Source organism: Selaginella moellendorffii, unplaced genomic scaffold (genome assembly GCF_000143415.4).
Source record: "Selaginella moellendorffii unplaced genomic scaffold, v1.0 SELMOscaffold_4, whole genome shotgun sequence".
Classification (NCBI taxonomy): Eukaryota; Viridiplantae; Streptophyta; class Lycopodiopsida; order Selaginellales; family Selaginellaceae; genus Selaginella; species Selaginella moellendorffii.
In genome coordinates, this window is record NW_003314265.1 from 2,791,500 (window position 1) to 2,811,719 (window position 20,220).

General features: G+C 41.3%; 4 protein-coding genes across 4 annotated transcripts in view; 3 read left to right on the forward strand and 1 right to left on the reverse strand.

The window, feature by feature from the left end:
• Window positions 1-7,996, forward strand: part of LOC9654825 (flavonoid 3'-monooxygenase) — a 14,155-nt gene extending 6,159 nt beyond the window's left edge. Inside the window, exons 2-3 of the mRNA XM_002964142.2 lie at window positions 6,336-7,119; window positions 7,187-7,996. Of these exons, the coding sequence (XP_002964188.2) occupies window positions 6,336-7,119; window positions 7,187-7,822 (1,420 nt within the window). The 3' untranslated portion in view covers window positions 7,823-7,996. The remainder of the gene's footprint in view (window positions 1-6,335; window positions 7,120-7,186) is intronic.
• Window positions 7,997-8,152: 156 nt separating this feature from the next.
• LOC112344293 (EEF1A lysine methyltransferase 4-like) lies at window positions 8,153-8,951 on the forward strand. Its single transcript, XM_024668728.1, has 7 exons — window positions 8,153-8,178; window positions 8,241-8,348; window positions 8,413-8,481; window positions 8,546-8,565; window positions 8,626-8,718; window positions 8,774-8,855; window positions 8,909-8,951. Exons 1-7 carry the CDS (start codon window positions 8,157-8,159, stop codon window positions 8,935-8,937), a joined length of 423 nt encoding a protein of 140 aa, XP_024524496.1. The 5' UTR covers window positions 8,153-8,156; the 3' UTR covers window positions 8,938-8,951.
• Window positions 8,952-9,063: 112 nt separating this feature from the next.
• LOC112344385 (5'-3' exoribonuclease 2-like) lies at window positions 9,064-10,767 on the forward strand. Its single transcript, XM_024669020.1, has 2 exons — window positions 9,064-10,365; window positions 10,555-10,767. The coding sequence occupies exons 1-2, from the start codon at window positions 9,064-9,066 to the stop codon at window positions 10,765-10,767; spliced, it is 1,515 nt and encodes a 504-aa protein (XP_024524788.1).
• On the reverse strand, window positions 10,504-12,128 carry LOC9653972. The gene is made up of 8 exons (XM_024669243.1): window positions 12,112-12,128; window positions 11,993-12,051; window positions 11,913-11,942; window positions 11,701-11,814; window positions 11,543-11,650; window positions 11,372-11,485; window positions 10,942-11,318; window positions 10,504-10,890 (listed from the first exon to the last, which is right to left on the reverse strand). Exons 2-8 carry the CDS (start codon window positions 12,003-12,005, stop codon window positions 10,780-10,782), a joined length of 867 nt encoding a protein of 288 aa, XP_024525011.1. The 5' UTR covers window positions 12,006-12,051; window positions 12,112-12,128; the 3' UTR covers window positions 10,504-10,779.
• Between the last annotated feature and the right edge of the window lie 8,092 nt (window positions 12,129-20,220).

The window sequence follows — 20,220 nt, forward strand, 5'->3', positions numbered from 1 at the left end:
TATATATGTATATATATATATATATGTATATATATATACATACATATATATATACATATATATATATATACATACATATATATATATACATACATATATATATATACATACATATACATATACATATATATATATACATATATATATATATATACATACATATACATATATATATACATATACATATATATATATACATATACATATATATATACATATACATATATATATATATATATACATATATACATATATATATACATATATATGTACATATATATACATATATATATATACATATATATATACACATATACATACATATATACATATATATATATATGTGTGTGTGTGTGTGTGTGTGTGTGTGTGTGTATGTATGTATGTATTTACAGACCTTACATCATCTTGATGATAAATTAAATGAAACATTTAGAGCTTTTGTTAAGTGATTATAGACTACTATAAAAAATCTAAAACTTCTATAAAACCACCAATGTAGTTGTTAATAACTATGACTCAATCCATAATATAAACATCAATTGACTATAGAATTTTAGTGAATCAATTTTAATTCCATGTGCAATTGTTAAATTCTTAAACCCACTTTGAAGCCATAACTTTGAACCAAAACAAAAAACTTTGAGAGTCATTATAATCCATAAAACCATTGTAGTAAATAATACATCTCATCTTTAAGTTTGTCTATTAATAATCTTCTAAGACCACTATTAATTCGACCTCACGACCATTGTCCTCATCCAACACTGCATATGGGAGGTCAAATTCACTCTATTTATTTTTTACATCTTCTTTATCCCTTCCTCTAAAGAAAAAAATTCCTAAAGTATTAGCTTTGTTCGAGCTCATTACATTAGTTTTCATTCCACCATCTATGTTCAAATTCACTCCACTATCACATGTATTTGCCTTCACTAAGTTAGGGTTCGATATTCTATTTAAACTTGCTATATTTATCCTTACTCCACAATCTATATTGTTCATCTTTGCACCATAACAATATCTATTTATCCTCATTTCATCATTAAGGCTAAACTTCTGTTTATCACTTCTACCCCCTCCACCAAAGAAAAAAAAGTTTGAAACATTGGAGCAAAAGGAAAAAAACAAGAAAAAAGTGAGAAAGAAACATTGTAGAAGAAGAAGAAATGGAAAAAGAAGCATTGGTAATAGAATTTTTAGCTATTGTCAAAATAGAAATGAGAAAAGAAAAAAAATGTGCTCAAAATATGGAAAATAGAGGGTTTTTTGTCATAAAATACTTCATCCACCACAATATAAGTAAAAAATTCACACTCCTCAATATATAATTTAACACTTGAGATGAGAAAATTAATAGAAAGTCCACACTCTTAAAGAGACACATAAACTCTTTAACAATAACGATAAAACAAAGGCTTTTAATAACACTCACAATTGAGGACATGCATTTAACTTGAAACTCAAACCAAAGTGATTTAACCTTTGGAGTAAGGAATACTGAAGCACATGTGATCATGGGATGAGATTTGAATATATTGTCACCATGGATCTTTGGAACTTTGAAGGATAAATGGGGATAAAATAGCCACTAAGCGCTCTCTCATCAAGCAATTGCCTCTTTTCCAGTTGGTTTAAGGGGAGAGAGATAGAGTGCATTATATGTGGTATTGAAGCAAATGGCACGGATTCGATTCTCATTGATTAGTAGCTATTTAAAAATATAATATACTCTTGAGCAAGGTATATTCCTACCCTTAAATTTGAAATCGTACATATTGGGCATTCATGCATACGTCCTTCCTTTTGGTTTTTGCATTCACGAATGAAGGTATAATATACTCTTGAGCAAGGTATATTCTTACCCTGTCCTTCCTCTTGATAGAGCATTCACGAATGAAGGTATTTACCATGGGACCATGGGATTGCAGTATGGGTGGATAACTAGTTGCCTCATATGGAATAGTGGGATTGCAGTACGGGTGGATGATTAGTTGCTTTACATGGAATAACTAATTTACACAATGGAAGGATTAGATAACTAGTTGCCTCACATGAAATAGCTATTCATACGTACATCCTTCCTCTTGGTGGAGCATTCACAGAATGAAGGTATTTACCATGGGACCATAGAATTGCAATATGGGTGGATGACTAATTGCCTCACATGGAATAACTAATCTACACAATGGACGGATTGGATAACTAGTTGCTTCACATGGAATAACTAATTTACACAATGGAAGGGTTGGCAGATTTAATGTGTGGGACTGCAGTACAAGTGGATGATTAGTTGCCACAATTGAAGGATTGGATGACTAGTTGCCTCACATGGAATAACTAATCTACACAATGGAAGGATTGGTAGATTTAATGCGTGGGACTGCAATACAAATGGATGATTAATTGCCACAATGGAAGGATTGGATGACTAGTTGCCTCATATGGAATAATTAATCTACATAATGGAAGGATTGGTAGATTTAATGCGTGGGACTGCAGTACAAGTGGATAATTAGTTGCCTCATATGGAATAGTTCCTTGGCTTAGTAAGGGTTGTTAATCAATAGTTAATAGTCAATAGTCAATAAATAGGTGGATGATTAGTTGCCTCATATGGAATAGCTCCTTGGCTTAGTAAGGGTTGTTAATCAATAGTCAATAGTCAATAAATAAGTGGATGATTAGTTGCCTCATATGGAATAGCTTTTTGGCTAAGTAGGGGTTGTTAGTGAATAGTCAATAGTCAATAAGGAATAGAGGTTGTTAGTCAATAGTCAATAAGGACATTGACATCTTTGAAGGGGGGGTGGTTGTTAGTCGGTCTACATAATGGAAGGATGTAAGGGTTGTTAGTCAAGAATCAATAGTCAATAAAAACATTGACATCTCTAAAGGGGGGGTGGTTGTTAATCGGTTCACAATGGAAGGATTGGTAAATTTAGTGCGTGGGCACAATGGAAGGATTGGTAGATTTAATGTGTGGGACTATGGTACGGGTGAATGACTAGTTGCCTTAAGGGGGTGTTGCAAATGTGACTTCGGGTATTGAAAGATACTTGTTGGCTAGTCCTTACGGGCACTCTTAAAATATACATTTCTCTACTTTTTTTGGTATATTTTTTTTAAGGATATTATCCATCCTGTCATTCAATGTGTAGTATTGGAAGAGGCTAAGAAGGTCAATTATTACATAAAAGAAGGGAGTAGCAATTCTAAATTTATGCTTTAAATGAGCACCTTCACACTACTATTATAAAGATGATTAGATCATTTACAACAGAAATAGCTTAATGTGAGAACGAGAATGAGGTCCACTAGATGTTACTCAACACCAAATGTGCCTAATAAAAAAACAAGAGAGGATTATCTAAGTGATGAAATTAGTTCATCATTTGGCTCTACCTTTTAACATTATCAAATCTAAGGTTAAGGAATTTAAAACTTCCTTACAAAAGAAGATTAATTCTTCTCATGTAAACTCAGTCAATGCTCAAAAGTTTCTTCTGGTGATAGCAAAAGAGGTAGAGGAGAAGCTATATGCTGAAAAAGAGATGCTTTATTTCGTTAAAGTGGAACCTATTCAGTAAAGTGGGACATTAATTAGCATGTGTCCACATGCCATTTCCTAGTACTTAATTAATATTTATTAATATTTCTATCAGTTTTTTAATTTATTTTTTATATTTCACAATATTATAACACAAAATCATATGAAAAGTTTTTAATTTATAAATTATAAAGCTAAAACTTCAATTTTTTATTGTTGTTATAAAAATGGCATGTGGCCACACACCATAAGTGGGATAATGAAAAGTTCCACTTTAACGAAATAAAGCATAGAGGAGCCTATGATTTTCCATCATGATTGATAAGAGTACTGATAAAGCATTGGAGAAACACTGGATTGTTTATATTATCTACCTAGAAGCTAGAAAGCCTTACAAACTTGCAAACTAGCTGACCCTCTTTATTGAAGGAAGAATGGCAGAGGCAATTGTTTTTACTCCAGAAGCTCTCTTCTTACAACTTGAGCTAGATTTGAAAAAGCTTGACTCTGATAAAGCCATGAGATAAAGCCTCATCCCTAATTGGATGTAGAACAAGTGTGGTACAATATTTGAAGGAGAAGCATCATAAGATCCTTGGTGTTCATTGTGTTGTTTATAGGGAGGTGCTTGCTGCAACAGATGGTCAAGCTTCTAATTGTAATGCTTTTTATGAGATTGATAAGTTGGTCAAGGAAAATGCTGTCATTGCATGAAGTATATTGGTTATTTCATAATCAAGTTATATAACATTTGGTTGAAGCTATACCAGCTTTATTAGAGCAATGGCAAGAACTAGAGAAAGTAAAATATAAGATGTTAACAATATTTCAAATACTTAATGTCTTTGTCATGGTATGGTAGATACTTGTTTAGCATAAGTCTAATTTTTCATTCATTCATTGGCATACATGTTTTTAGAGTTGAACAAATTTAGCCTTCTAGTATGAAAAGAATATCACCAACTACTTAAGCTTAGAGATTAATTGGATGTGATAGTGGAGAGGTTATATTTAGATCTATATTTGGAGGTAATTCTCCAAAGTAAAGAAGGTTCATTATCATTCATCAACATGAGTGGTGTGATCAAGGTATACAACCCCAACTCTGTACATATATTTCCTTCTCAAGCAGGAATTAATTTAAATGTTAGTATAATGGGAGTAAAGCTAGGTTCTTCTGATGATTCAATCTCTAAAGAGAGGATGTACATGCAAGTTACCATAGAGATATCAATTCCCTCAACAGTATGAAGTGAATTAATCCATACTCCTACTTTACAAGGGACTTTGAAGATTAATAAGTTACAAAAAGATGCTGGCTCAAAAGTTTTCTGTACAAACTCAACTTTAACTCATCAAAGGCTGATATTAAAATTTGTCACAATGAAGTGGAAGACTTCATCAACTTCCTCTCCAAAGCTTGTTCAACATGTGATATGCATCAACCATAGAGTATTTGTAGCAATGAGCAAATCTAGTGAAATATATTTCTAGGTAATGAATTATTTTCTGCTTTTTTATTCTAACTCAAATATTAGTACAGGTTTAATGAAATTGTAATAAGTTATTCTAGCCAACACTGCTGCATGCAAAAGAGGTTTCTCATTCCAGAACAATTTAAAAACAGATATGAGAGTTTGATTATATTTGGACATACTCTACTCATTAATGATATTAAAGCTTAATAGCTTACATCCTAAAACAGTAGATTGGATGAATTTTTTGTTTGCTAGTGATAGTGGATATACATAGAATATGCTTCAATATTCTAGGATATTCCACAATCTAATGGTTGTTACTCATTTAGATTAATATTGTATTTATAATTTATAAAACTTCCTACATACTGTCTAGTATATTCTATTTTATTCTAGCTGATATAAGGGTAATCTTATGGCTATACATGTTTACAATTATAAACTTTCATTTGATAAATTAGATTAATAAATAAGAATAACACTACTATTAAGAAAATCAAGCATTGCTACATGCAATATGTAACAAATTATTCAAATTTAGAAATATTTAAAAATTAAAAGTTTAAGTGATATTGAAAACATTTGCTATGCATTTTATGTAGCAATGCTTAATTTGCTTAATAGTAGTGTCATTCCTATTTATTAATCTAATTTATCAAATGGAAGCTTATAATTTATAAATACAAGATTAATCTTATTAGATATCAAGATGAATAAATGAATAATAACTGTTTAAGAAAACCTAAAAATTAGAACTAATTTATCTTGTCAAATGAAAACTCAGTAAAAGAAAGGTCAAGGGTCTGGTGAAATTTCTGCCTGCTCCATGATGTTATCTCAGATCATTGAGCATATAGAGCAGCGAGGTCAATTTTCCAGACAACAATCCAGAGGCGCGAGCAAGGCACTTGTGGCGGTGTGTGGCAAGGGCATCGGGCAAGAGGCTGTGGAGATTGCAAAGAAGCTGTAGAGATACATTTTATTACAAGCGGAGGAAGATTGTGGAATCATTCCCAACCAACAGTCTCAAATGTGAGCGAGCCACAACATGGCTCTGTAGGTATTTGTGGAAGGATATTCTCGTGGGCATGAAATTAGCGGAGTAAATATTTTCCTGAATAGATATTGACAATGATTCCTCTCAAAGTCAAAAGTTACGTATAGTTACGTAAGATCAAAGCTGCAATAGTTTGTATAGAAGTGATTCATTGGGCGAGGAAGTTTCGACTCCTAGGAGCATGGGAATCACTATAGCGATCCTCGTGTGCTTGCTCGCGACCGCGGCGATCATCACTGCGCGCAAGGAGATCGTCCAGACTCCCGCCCGGTCCAATCTCCTTCCCGGTGGTGGGATCTTTGCTCTCGCTCCGCCAGCCCCTCCACCGCCACTTCGCGCGCCTGGCCGATCGCTACGGCCCCATCGTCTTCCTCAAGATCGGCATGGTTCCATACGTTATCGCCAACACCGCTCGCGCCGCCGAGTTCTTCCTCAAGATCCACGACGCCGAGTTCGCCAATCGCCCCCAGTCGGAGGAGTTCTTCCGGATCTTCAGCTTCGGCTGGAGCGACCTGGCCTTCCGCTCACCGGGGCCCGAGTGGAAGCTCATGCGCAAGATCTGCGCCACGAACCTCTTCAGCAACGCTATGCTCGCCACCAGCGCCCCCTACCGGCGATCGCAGCTCCAGTCCGCCATGGACGCCATCCTCGATCGATCACGGGGCGGCGAGCCCGTGAACTTGCGGACCCTCTTCGCCCGATACACGTCGGGGTCGCTGTGCCTGACGCTCTTCAGCGAGGAGTGTCCCGAGGTGGTGGAGACGATCAACAACATGGCCGGGCAGGCGATCAACCTCAACATCGGCGAGATCATCCCGTCGCTCGACTGGATGGATCTCCACGGCGTGTACGCCAAGATGAGGGGCGAGATCATGCCCCGGATCAAGGCGCTGCTCGACGATCAAGTCCGGGAGCACCAGGAGCGCAAGAAGGCGGCGGGCGATGGGTTTGTCTGCCGCGACTTTGTGGACGTTCTCATCTCCCTGGACGAGAGTGACAAGCTCTCGGACCAAGAGATCATCGGCCTCCTGTGTGTAAGTGATCACCATCCTTCTCGATCCTCTTCTCTGCGATGTGACGATCGATCGAACTTTCTTCCAGGATATGGTGGGTGCCGGATTCAAAACCTCCATGGAGTCGATCGAGTGGTGCATGGCAGAAGTGATCAGTAAACCCGAGATCATGCGCAAGGCCCAAGAAGAACTGGATCAAATCATCGGGAGGGAGCGCGCGGTGGAAGAACACGATCTTCAAAACCTTCCATTCATCCAGGCGATCCTCAAGGAGGCCCTCCGCCTCCACCCGGCGGTGCCCCTGGGAATGCCCCACTACAACCTCCGCCCCGTGGAGCTCGGCGATGGCCATGGCACCATAATCCCCGCCAAATGCAAACTCCTCGTCAATCTCTGGGCGGCGAACCGCGATCCAGCGCACTGGACAAGCCCCCACGAATTCCAGCCCGAGCGATTCCTGGGGACCAACATCTCGCCCGGGGGGCAGCACTTCCAGATCATCCCATTCTCCGCCGGGAGGAGGATGTGCGCCGGCTATGGCCTTGCCATGCGCTCCCTCTTCTTCCTCCTCGCCAGCCTGCTACACGGATTCATCTGGAGCGAGATCTCGGACAATCCCATCGCACTGGAGGAATCGATCGGAACCATTTCGTGCCCACCTGCGAAGGACCTGATCGTCGCGGCGTCGCCCAGGATCGAGGAGCGAATTCTCGCTCAGTACTAAGAACCCTAATCTGGCAAGAGAATATTCTGGCAAAAGCAATGTGTTTGTAATGGATATTCTAGTGAAGGGGTTTATCGGGGGTTTGATCCAAATGCTCTCGAATCAATGTCCGGTGCTCTGCGAAGATCAGCTCCTCCATTCTCAGCGGTGAGATTTCCTGGAGAACTTCTCGAATTATTTGGAGCTTGTAGCCACCCCCGCCTTCTTCCTTGCTCCTCCAGCGCCAGAGCTACTGGGAGACACGCGGAGCAACACTCGATTGGTTCTCGAATTACTCCAGATTCGAGTCGATTATCCGTTAGCAATTCAGCAAATCTTCCCTTCCCAGGTTTTGATGGCTGTGTGTGGGAATTCAGGTACCAAGATCTCAATGAGCGATGCCATAGAAAAGAATACTAATTCCAGGGATGTAAAACAGCAATGTTAACGACATGGTGGAAGATGGCTAAGAAGAAATCGTCAACACGGATCTATCTTCGGATTGACAACTTCAAAGTTAGATATGCTCACGTTCCTCAGCTCTCTTGTATCCTTGGGCTTGGTGATGTTACTTCTTTGCAGCAGCCATATCTTCCTTGAAGAAACTTAAGATGTGGCAATAGATTCACGGGACATGAGTGCGTTTCAAGACTGTTCCTTTGATGCGGTCATTGACAAAGGTAACAAAGTAATAGTTTACTCTCAAGAGTCTCCTCTTACATTTTCTTTCTCTTTGTTTTTCAGGCCTGGCCGACGCCATGCTAGTAAGTGTTTGTGTCACCAAAAACATCCTTGTCTAATGCAATTTGCGTTCCTTCTTTCAGTGTGGAGTTGATCCGGCCGAAGGCGTTCTACACATGCTAAGAGAAACTTATCTCGCTTGCAGGATTTTGAGACCACAAGGAGTGTTTATGCTGGTAGGAAGAAAAAAACACTTCTATAGTTCCTGATCTATAAACATTCTCACTGCAGATCACATACAGCCACCCCGAAATACGAATGCCGGCGTTGCAGGAACCAGGATTGAAATGGTCCATCCTTCTGTACGCCTTGGGTATGTTTTGAGCTCAAAACGGGATAAGCTCACTCTGTGTGTTTTCTTCTCAGCCAAGCAAAGCCGTAATGGAAACCATTGAGGGAGTAACTCCAGATTCACTGCCCATTGACGAATTAACTTTACTAGCTAAAAGTATTTATCTAACCACATTTTAATCTAAGATACAACTAATTACCTTTTCCCTCGTGACTATATAACAGCGAAAATGCTTGTGAGGGTTTATCACTTTCCATCCTCTCCAAGAGCGATCAAGCAAGACCAATCGATCATGGGAGTTCCTGGGTTTTTCGCCTGGCTCGTATCCAAGCATCCTCGTTGCGTGAGGGACGCGATTGATGGTGCCAAGAACAATATGCTTCGGTACGACACCGCGAACTTGTATGTCGACCTCAACACCATCATCTGGGTCATCCTGGAAAGCCACGATTGCCCGCCCACCTTCGCCACTTTTTACCAAGAGTTCCTCGACTCGCTCCGCAAGCTCGTCGCCATGGTGGCTCCGAGCAAGCTCGTCTTCCTAGCCCTGGATGGAAGGCCTCCCACCCCCAAGCTCTTCAGCAAGCTCTTCAAGAAGCCGTGTCGCTACAATCGCGATGCTTCTCTCTCCTCCTTGTCCTCCTCGGAGGATGAGCTCGATTCCACCAAAGGTCAGACAGGTGATCTCATCCCACGCAATCGCAAGGCCAAGATGGCGATGGTCCGCCATGGAACGCCTTTCATGAACGGGCTGGAGAGTGAACTGCGACGATTTGTGGCAAGCATGATGCTGTCAAGTTCATATGATCATCGCCGGAGGAGATCAATGACTAGCTCGAGGCTCCAGTGGATCGTTTCCACGTCCGAGGAGGACGGGGAGGGCGAGCTCAAGATCTTCAACCACATACGGGCTCTGCCGTTCAACGCCCACGACTTCCACTGCGTGGTTGGACGCGACGCCGACTTGATCATGCTGGCTCTCGCTAGCCCACTCTCCAGGAAGATCAACATCGTCCGCCAGACGCCGAAGGACGGAGTGATGATTTACAAACTCATCAGCATCGAGACGCTCGTGCGTGATTTCGAGGTGCAGATGGAAGAGCCGTGCTCTGTGCGGCTGCGGTCCACCATGAGGGATCTCGTGTTCCTGTGCTTCCTTCTGGGGAACGATTTCTTGCCCGGCCTGGAGGCGCTGACAATCCGAAACAATGGCATCGACAAGCTCCAGCAAACGTACATGGAGGTTTTCAGCGAGGTAGGGGAGTTTATAATCAACTGCGATGGGCATGTCAACACAAGAGCGCTGGAGCAATTTCTTTTGCATCTGCTAAGGAAATTGGAGACATCGAAGAAGTTGGAATCTAATGTTGAGATGGGCATGACAATGTGGTCATCGTATATCAACATTCTAAAGTGGTGCGCAGACTATTATTTCAATGGAGTGGTGTTGGACGAGTCCTACTACTCGTGGGAGAATGCTCCAGCCATGGGAAGATTCATCAACTTCATGGGCACACACTCACATGGCGTGGTAAATTCAAGACCTCTACTCCCACCAGTTACTGCTACGAGCGTTCTTAACTTAAGACCTCAGTGGTTGAAATCCTGTTAATATCGTATGGAAATGACTGTAAATTCTAGTAAGAGCAAAAGGGAAGATCGACCAGACTTTACAAACTTAGATCTTTAATACTAATATATACATTTTAAAATCACATAGAGTTCCCAGTATGAGTCGTTGGAGAGACCAAGCAATCCAGCCGCCGGCTTCCTGCTATTGCAGAAGCTTCTACTTCTCGGCACGGTCTTGGAGAAGAGTGGTGTCAACCTTGAGGTTCTTGACGGCCTGGATGGTCGTGCCTGGCACCTTGCTCACAAGCCCCAGCAGCACGTCCACCTTGCACCCCCGCTCCATGGTCAGCTCGATGTTTAGCCTGTGGAGCTCCTAATCGACGGCGGCAGCATAAGAATGTGCCGTCTCCCACGCTTGGATATGATCCCTGGTCTCGATGGAGCACCGCCGATCGAGTTGAGCGAGACGTTGAGCCGGTCCTGCCTGTAAGTCCGGACGTGTGAGGTAGAAGGCGTTGTGAGGGTCCGTCGTCACCTTTGCCTTGTCGTATCTAGAGTCGAGAGAGTCTGGCACGTCACCAGGAGCGTCGTCCAAGTCCGGCTCAAAAGGCATGGTGTCGATGAGCTCCACGGCCTGGCCGAACAGCCCCGTCCGGCACAGGGGATCCGCCAGGCAGTCGTAGTGAGCCAGCGTCGGTCTCACGCCATGATAGTCTTGGATCATGTTGGCGAAGTCAGGTGGATGCCGCTTGATCACTTCCACCATCATCATCCCGTTCTCGCTGAGAGGAGAGTCCCCTGCCTTCTTAGCAAGTTTCCGGCGTTTGAAAGCCGGATGATCACAGTAATGATCCACCGCCTCTGGTGCCTTCCTTTTGTTTCGAAGCAGCTCAAACCCCGAGTAGAATAGTCCTGTTTACAAGGAAAAGAGTTAGCCGATCGCAGAAATCACGAAACAAACTTACTGTCAGGGAGAGTAAGTTCCCAGGGATTGAGAGGCGGATGATCACAGTAATGATCCACCACCGGCGGTGCCTTCCTCTTGTTTCCGAGCAGCTCAAACTCCCGGTAGAATAGCCCTGTTTACAAGGGAAAGAGTTAGCCGATCCCCCGTACAAATCAAGAAACAAACTTACTGTTACAGAGAGTAACTTTGAGGCGATCAAGAGGCGGGTGATCATAGTAATCCGGTGGTGCCTTCCTCTTGTTTCCAAGCAGCTCCACTCGATCATGGTAGAATAGCCCTGTTAGGAAAAGAGTTATCCAATCCCTCAGAAATCACGAAAAAACTTACTGTTAGGGAAAGTATGTTTGCGGTAATCGAGAGGGCCGTGATCATGGTAATGATCCACCGCCGGAGGTGCCTTTCCAAGCAGCTCCACTGCGCCAAACTCCGGGTAGAATAGCCCTGTTTACAAAAAAAAGAGTTAGCCAGAAATCACGAAACCAGACGCATTAACAGAAAAGGAAAGGAAGGGGAAAACGAGAAAGGAAGAAGAGCCATACCTTTTCCTGTGCAGCTTCCATTTCCTGAGCCTGCAAGAACGAGGAAAGAAATCTTGAGAAGAAGACCTAAAAAAACTTACCTGGATGAGACATTCCACTCGGTGCATACAAAATCGAGAGCAAAAATTATCTCCACAATCTGTAACATCTCCAGCAACACCATCTTGGAGAGAGAGAGAGAGCGAGAACAAGCAAATACCTAAAGAGAGATTATTTTGTAGTCTGGAAGTTTAGGGCTTTGGACGATCGAGGCAGGACAGTCTGGTACTCACTGCGCTGGTCGACATGTATGGCGTCTCCGACTCGCTGGATTCCAGGAGGATGGCCTTCTGGACGGCCGTGATCTTCCCACGTGCATAGCACTCTACCTCACCGGTGATGTTGCATCTCCATCGTTTCGCGAAGATGGGAGAACACGCTCAAATCTCTTCCCACCTGCCAAGAACTTGGTGTCGTTGTTCATGGCTGCCTCGCTGTGGCTCCACTTATGCCCAGCGAGGGAACTCCCGTACTTCTCCAGCGTCGGGGCTCCGATACACAGTTTTGTAAATGTTTTAATAATCAAATTATAAAGATGTTTATAGTTTATAAACTTTCAAGTATATTCTATTTAATGTATATAATTTATAACATTCTTAAATACATATTGCATGTTTCATATAAGTTGATTTGTGTTTTGGTATGCCATTGGATACTGCCATTTATGACTGATCATCTTGAAACCTAGATATGCCGGGAATCTGCTTCAGAAAACAGGTTAACACCAAATATTTCTGGCTCTTTGTTTTGCAACTTCAATTTTTGTAAACTCCCTCTCTTTGCATGGGAGGCAATGAAGTGCCACCATGAAAAGAGAGAGAGGGATGGGAGGAAGGGGAGCACGGGAGGCCTCCCATTAAACACCATCCTTCTCCACCTAACTGGCAATGGTGTGGCATGATTACATAGCATTTCTCTTCGTCCGACTCTCTCTCTCTCTCTCTCTCTGGTGCTGCCACACAACATTACTTCCAATCACTTTAACTTAGACCAAAGCCTCTTTCATAGGACAGAGATGAGAGAAAAGAGGGTCTTTTCCTGGTCTTTTCCTTTGTGTGCAATGCTAACTAGTGTGTAAATATCTCTCCTTTTGCTTTGCTCCTCTAGATTGGCGGATGTTGGGATACCCTCTTCTCTAAGGGGTTTGAGGTTCTTCTCTGGAATGGAAATGCTAGTCAACCCAAGCAGCAGCAGCAGCAGCAGCTAGATTGGAAGTGGTCTTTTTTTTGCTCTCAAGGGGCAGCAACAATGATCATATGGAGGTTTCTATGAATTTGTGAAGCTCAGTGGTACTATTAGCTTTGGCATTATGGAATATGGGCATGCTCTTCATCTTTGCACAACCTGGAGCTAGTAACTATTGCTACATAGTCTTCTCCTCTTGGATCATCCTTAGTCTTATTTTTCCAACGGATGCCTTGCAAGTTTTCAAGCACACTCTTGGGAATCCACCAGAACTTCACAGGTGGATAGGTGATGATCCTTGCTTAGTTTTGTCGTCATGGAGAGGAATCAAATGTGGTGGAGATAGCCATGCTATTGTCCCACTGTTCAAATTCTTTTTTTCTTCATGAAGAACAAATAATGCTAAAAAATGTTTCTAAACTCCAAAATGTCAAAGAAGTGCCAATCAAAAGCTGAGAAAAACCATAGTCGTTGGATGGACAGATGCAGATGGGAGTGGAAAGAGAGAAATGCTATGTAATCATAAATACTTACCCAATAAATGTTAGGTGGTTTACAAAGAGGTTTTATATTAGTGTTGATTGTAAAAACAAAAGGATCTTGAGGAAGGAAGTGGCCCTTGTGTGTGGTGTTTTAAACTTTAATTCCAAGTCCATGTGGTGATGTGCATCTTGATAAAGCCACATAAAGTTGTCCATGAGTGAAAATTGGGTGGGGCAAGTAAACTCCAACTCTGTCCTTGGCATTTGAAGATTGTTAAGCAGTAACCCAAATGAATTGGAAATTGTCTTTTGGACATTTTGAATGGAATTTCTGTATTTAATGCTATTAGTGTGATATATGGGATAAAAAATTTTGCCCCTTTAAATTGCCTCGTCACAATTTCACAATTTAAAACATTTGGTGGTGCATTTTTCAAGATGAGAAGTGTGCCGTTACATAGTCCTATTGATGGAGACAATTCTTTAGGAGGATAAGAATAACACCTTATTTGAGAGAGAGTTTATATGGTGGGAGACCAGAAGGTGTTATAGAATTTAGGAATTCTATTGGAAAACTTTCAAGATATTTAGTGTTAACAAAATCAATGTTTTCATAAATATATGTATCATTTTGTAATTTAGAGACAATAGTGTTGTTAATTGCAAATGTGTCATTGTTAAGTAGGGTAAATATGACTCGATTGGCTGCAATATAAGGGTTTGAAATATCAAGTACTGAAGGGTAGACAAAATTAATAATAAATGAATAAATTAGTTGTATATAAGGTAATAAAATAGAGTTAGAAGGTAAAGATGGTAAATTTTGAAAATTTTCACCATTTCCGACTTTGAGAAGCTATTCAGCCCATAATATATCACTTTTAGTAAGTTGCATACTTTTTATCAAAGATAATTTTCTAAATAATCACCATAATTTATTCATTTTTACAAAACTTGAAATAATTTATGCCCTATGTCCATGTGGAATGACTAAAAGTGTTTGTCTAAAGTCCTCACTAGTGATAACAATTATGCCACCAAAAGGTAATGATGTATTTCTTAGGTCTCACAACACTTGATCAACAACAGTGAATACATGAATGTGAACCATATTTATTTTATCCCATAACAATGCATTAGTAGTTTTGATTCTTTTACCTACTTCACTATTAGTAGTTATAGTATAAGTTGATGTTTTATTTATTGGAATAGAAAATTTAAAAGTAGTGTGTGAGGTTTGGCCATTATAAAGTAAAGTATTTGCAATTCCTGTCCAAGCTATGTTAGCAACATTTATTTTTCTCAGTTGTAAAATATTTATAAAAGTGTTAAAAAGAATGTTTTACCAGTACCACCAAGGCCATCAATGAAAATGTATCGATTATGCTCAATTAGGTGATCAATAACATTAAAAATATCATTAAAAATGATTAACTGTTCTTGATTAAATTGAGGAATATTTTGTTCAACATTTTGATATATTTGTGTTGAGTTGACAATATTTTCATCATCAAAATTTTCAAATGGGAAAAAATACGTGGTAGTTTTGATTAGTTTTGCCATCCATTCTCATTTTAATTTTTGTATCATGTAAAGCATATTCATAATGAAAAAATTGATTTTTTTTGCATGAAATCTTCACAAAAGAAGTCTTTAAATTTATCCCATAAGAAGTAAGGATCTTTTGGAGTGCAAAAGATACAAAGTAATATAAATAATTGTCATAATTGTGATGACATTATAAAAAAGTAAGTATTTTTTAAACATTTTTCCCATTCAATATCATCAGCTATAAACCCCATTGCATCTACAACTTGTTGAAATGTGTCATAATAAATATTATTAACTGTTTTGAGATCTTTGAAAGATGTAGCACCTTTTTTATGAAATAAAATAAGATGTAAACGATATAATTCAACATTGGATGGCGATATAAAATACATTTAGGAAATGGCATTTTTTATATGTCAAATTTTCCAATTATGAGTATGAGAGTTAAATGTATAATATAAAAGGATTTCAGGATATATATATTGTTTAGCATTTAGATCATTTATATTTAATTTAAACTATTTTTTCAACATCATACCATTTTGAGTAGCTTTTTGAAGTGTTATTGTTTAGAACTTTCTATAAAATAGACATCTTAAAAATTTGGAAGATGGATAGGAAGATAGATTATAAAGGTTGAATGATCATGCATTTTAAATTTAAAGAGTCTCTATATTTGGCTCTAGAGTAGATATATAATATGTATTTAAAAAGGTAGAGATTACATTCTAATTTAAAATATTATCAGGTTGTTGGGTTGCTGAATGGATTTCAATTGTAACACAATCATAATATTTATAAATATATTTAGATAAATATTTAATACTTTTTATAGTAGCACAAATTTCAATATTAATATGAGCATTATATTTTTTACAAAGGTATTTATTATAAGGCACTACCCAATGATTATCAATATAGCACCCAATTTTTATAAATATGCAGCCATTATCAGGTTGTGAGGGCCAAGTGTATGGCTACGATGCCGTATACTAATATTAGCGTAGTGGGATTTTGGTAGCCGTCGGATTGGTTTCAATCCGGACCACTCGCTCCTGTATATAAGCTAGGGTTTTTGGGCTAATTAATATACATATTTCTGTATTCCCTTTCCATATTCCATGCACTCACGTTGGTGGAGGTGAGGGGCACTTTTGATTGTCCCTGGGGAGTGCTTGGATTTGGGATTTCAGTTTAGATCTAACTTTTGCATTGTCTAGATTTAGCTTTTTCCATTTCCTTTCTTTTGTTCTTTCCTTTCAGGATTTTGGTTTAGATTTAGCTTTTTGCATTGTCTAGATCTACCATTTCTTTCCAGCTTTTTGTCATTTCTCTTCTTTTGCTCTTTCTTTTTCATTTATCTTCATGGCCGATCCGCAATCTCCTCCTTTGACTTTAGAGCAGCAATTGGTTCAATTTCTTGATGCTATGTGCTTGCAATTGAACAACCAAACTCAGTTGATGGTGGCGTTCACAGCACATGGTACAACTCCTCCTGCTCTTGGTGCCAATCCTTGCGTTCGGCCGGAGTTCTTTCGTGGGAATCCTGGGGATGATGTGTACCATTGGTTCGATCATTTTATGGTGATTGCCACATATCATTCTTGGGATGATGCTCGACATTTGTGTGAGTTCCCCACATGTCTCCAAGGGACGGCATTGCAGTGGTACAATGGATTGAGCGCAGCCACTCGTGGCGATTGGAGTGTTTTTCCGGACGTCTTCAAACACGCCTTCGGACATGCCGATGATTGTGATGATGCCTTCCAACAATTGCATCGTCTTCGCCAAGGGCCATCTGAGTCGGTGATGCAATTTGGTGTTCGTTTCCGAAGTCTTTTGCTTCGTGCGGAGCCAAATATGTTGGAGCGGATCAAGCTAGGAATGTTGTGGCCAGCACTTCGTCAAGATCTTGTCGGACTTGTGTATGCACTTGCTCCTGCCACTCTTGACGATGCTCTTCACTTGGCACAACGTTATGAGACTTCACCTCTTCCACTTCTTGTTACATGTCCTTCAGCTCCACTTCCTATGAGTGATGGTCCTGTTCCAATGGAGGTTGATGCTGCTACTACTCGAGTCCAAGGACAAAGGTGAGGATGTGGTCGTGGCCGTGATGTTTGTTGCTGGGCGTGTGATGAAGTTGGTCATATTTATCAGCATTGTCGGCGCTTTCCGGATTGGCGACTTCCATTTCCTGGGTGGAGACCTTGGCGTCAGCAACGTCCCATTGGTGCTGCTGTAGTGGAAGGTTTGGATACCGAGGTGCATTCAAGAAACGAGGAGTCGCGCGAGTAATGGAGGGACCTTGCACGAATAAGTTAGTGACCCCTCCATCTTTCTTTCGGGAGTATCATCAAGGGGTTCACTCGACACCGGTTCATCCAATGTTTACTTTCCAAGCTCGTTTTTATAACAAGAGGTCTCCTATTCTTCTCTCCATGTTGGTTGATACAAGTTCGAGTTTATCTTCTATTGCTCGACTTGTTGCCACATGTTGTCGTCTACACTTGCGTCGTGCGGCGGATCCAGTTTTCATTCTTTATGGCAACGGCCGTACACATGCATGTGCACGAGATAAGGCGGACTTGGTTGTGCGTGTGGGCGATCTCGAGCTTGAGTTGTAGTCGTTGCGGGTGGTGCCAAGTCAAGCTTTTGACCTCATTCTTGGTATGGATTGGTTGCAGCACAATCATGCCAAGTGTGACTTTGAGGCTTCTCCCCCTTGTCTCATACTTCCTTATGTTTCATTCATTCCTCTCACTTCCGTACCTCTTTGTCCCTCTACTTCTACCTCTGCTTCCATTACTTTTGTTCCCCCACTATTTCCTCTTGTGTTTCCATCTTGTTCTGCTTGTAAGCTCCTAGATTTGGACTTCCCGGGAGGTCACCCAGCCCAGTACTATTCAAACCCAAGGACGCTTAACCCCAAATATCCCAAGACCCTTAACCAATTGGAAAAGGGGGTGCACTCTTGTTCATGGGCCCTTTCCCTCTATATTTGAACCCCAATGGATCGCCTCTCGAGTCGTTCCCTTTGGTTGCTTACAATCCACCACGCTTCCCTGCAAGTTCACGCCCTCGTGAACGGAAGCTGAGAGCCGCAGCTCTCCCGAGAGTCCCGCTCTCTTGACACCCTACCCCTCGGGTCGAGCCCAGTGGGAGCAAACTGGACCAGCCAGATGTCAATCAACATGTGGTGCGATTCCCTAGCCAACCAACAGAGTCGGACCCGAGACCGCTCCGATACCAAATGTAAGCTCCTAGATTTGGACTTCCCGGGAGGTCACCCAGCCCAGTACTATTCAAACCCAAGGACGCTTAACCCCAAATATCCCAAGACCCTTAACCAATTGGAAAAGGGGGTGCACTCTTGTTCATGGGCCCTTTCCCTCTATATTTGAACCCCAACGGATCGCCTCTCGAGTCGTTCCCTTTGGTTGCTTACACTGCTCTTCCTTTTTCCGATCCCTCCGATGATCTTTGTGTTGCAGCTGTTGACCAGCTCATGAAGGAGTATTTTGATTTCTTTGAATTTCACCTATCGTCTGGGGCCAAGATTGCCACACGTTATCCCATTCCAACTGGGGATGCTCGTCCAATCAAGGTTCCTGTTCGTCGTCGGTCACCCAAGGAGATCAAGATTTTACATGCAAACGTCAAGGAGATGTTGGAAAAGGGTGTTATTCGGAAGTCGCGGAGTCCTTAGGCATGTGAACCTCATCTTGTGACGAAGCCTGATGGGAGTATTCGTTTCTGCATTGACTATCATCCGTTAAATGAAGTGACGATCCCGGACATGTACCCTCTTCCTCACACTGCTGATCTCTTGGATCGTCTGGGGCGAAGTCGTTGGTTCACCAAGCTAGATCTTGCTTCTGGGTATTGGCAAGTACCGATGGCCAAAGAAGATATTCCTAAGATTGCTTTTCGTACACCATTTGGTTTGTACGAGTTCTTGGTGATGCCTTTGGTTTGAAAAATGCTCCAGCAACTTTTCAGCGGATGATGGACGAGGTTCTTTGCGATATGCCGGAGGTGACGGCTGACTTCATTGATGATGTCTCGATCCACTCGGAGGGGACATGGCAGGAGCACGTTCGTGATGTTTGTAAAGTGTTGGATCGGCTACGCGACGTTGGTTTAAAGCTGAAGCGGTCAAAGTGCGTGTTTGGGTCCAAGGACACAACTTATCTTGGGTACCGTATTTCTCGTGAAGGTTTGCAAGTTGATCCTGACAAACTTGTGGCTGTTCTAAAGTTCCCTACTCCGAAGTGTGTGAATAATGTGCAACGCTTTTTGGGTAAGGTGCAGTATCTTGGTTGTTTTGTGGATCATCTTTCCGATCGCACTACACCATTGCGAGTATTGCTGAAGGCATTAACGTCATCTTTCATCTGGTCTCTGGATTGTGAGCGGGCATTCGTGAATCTCAAAGAGCTATTGACGACTCCTCTGGTTTTGGCATATCTTGACTACACTCGACCTTTTATTTTGCCCGTGGATGCTTCTGACATTGGTTTTGGAGGTGTGTTGATGCAAGAGAGCTCGAGTGTGCCTGGTCAGCGCCATCCCATTGCATACATAAGCCGTACATTACAACCAGCGGAGATGAACTACTCCACGACAGAGAAGGAGTGTTTAGCAGCAGTCTGGGGTTTCGAGAAACTTCATGCATATCTACATGGTTCTCGGACATTACTTGAAGGGGACCATGCTGCTGTTACTTCATTATTGAAGCGGAAGAACCTGGTTGGTCGTACGGCTTGATGGGCTTTGAAGCTTCAGATATATGATTTCGATGTTGTTCATCGCCAAGGGAGTTCTATGGCTGATGCTGATGCCCTTTCTCGAGCTCCTCTTCCTTCTCCACTCACTTCTCATGTTTCTGACGAACCTGTTGTTCCAGCATCTGTGGATTTTCTAGATGAGGATTCTGTGCCGTCGGCAGTTGCTGTCCTTGACGTTCAGTGTCCACAAGGCGCAAAGCAAGATCTACCTTCTCTTGATGAGGTTCGCGAGGCTCAAAAGATTGAGCCGTGGATTCGAAG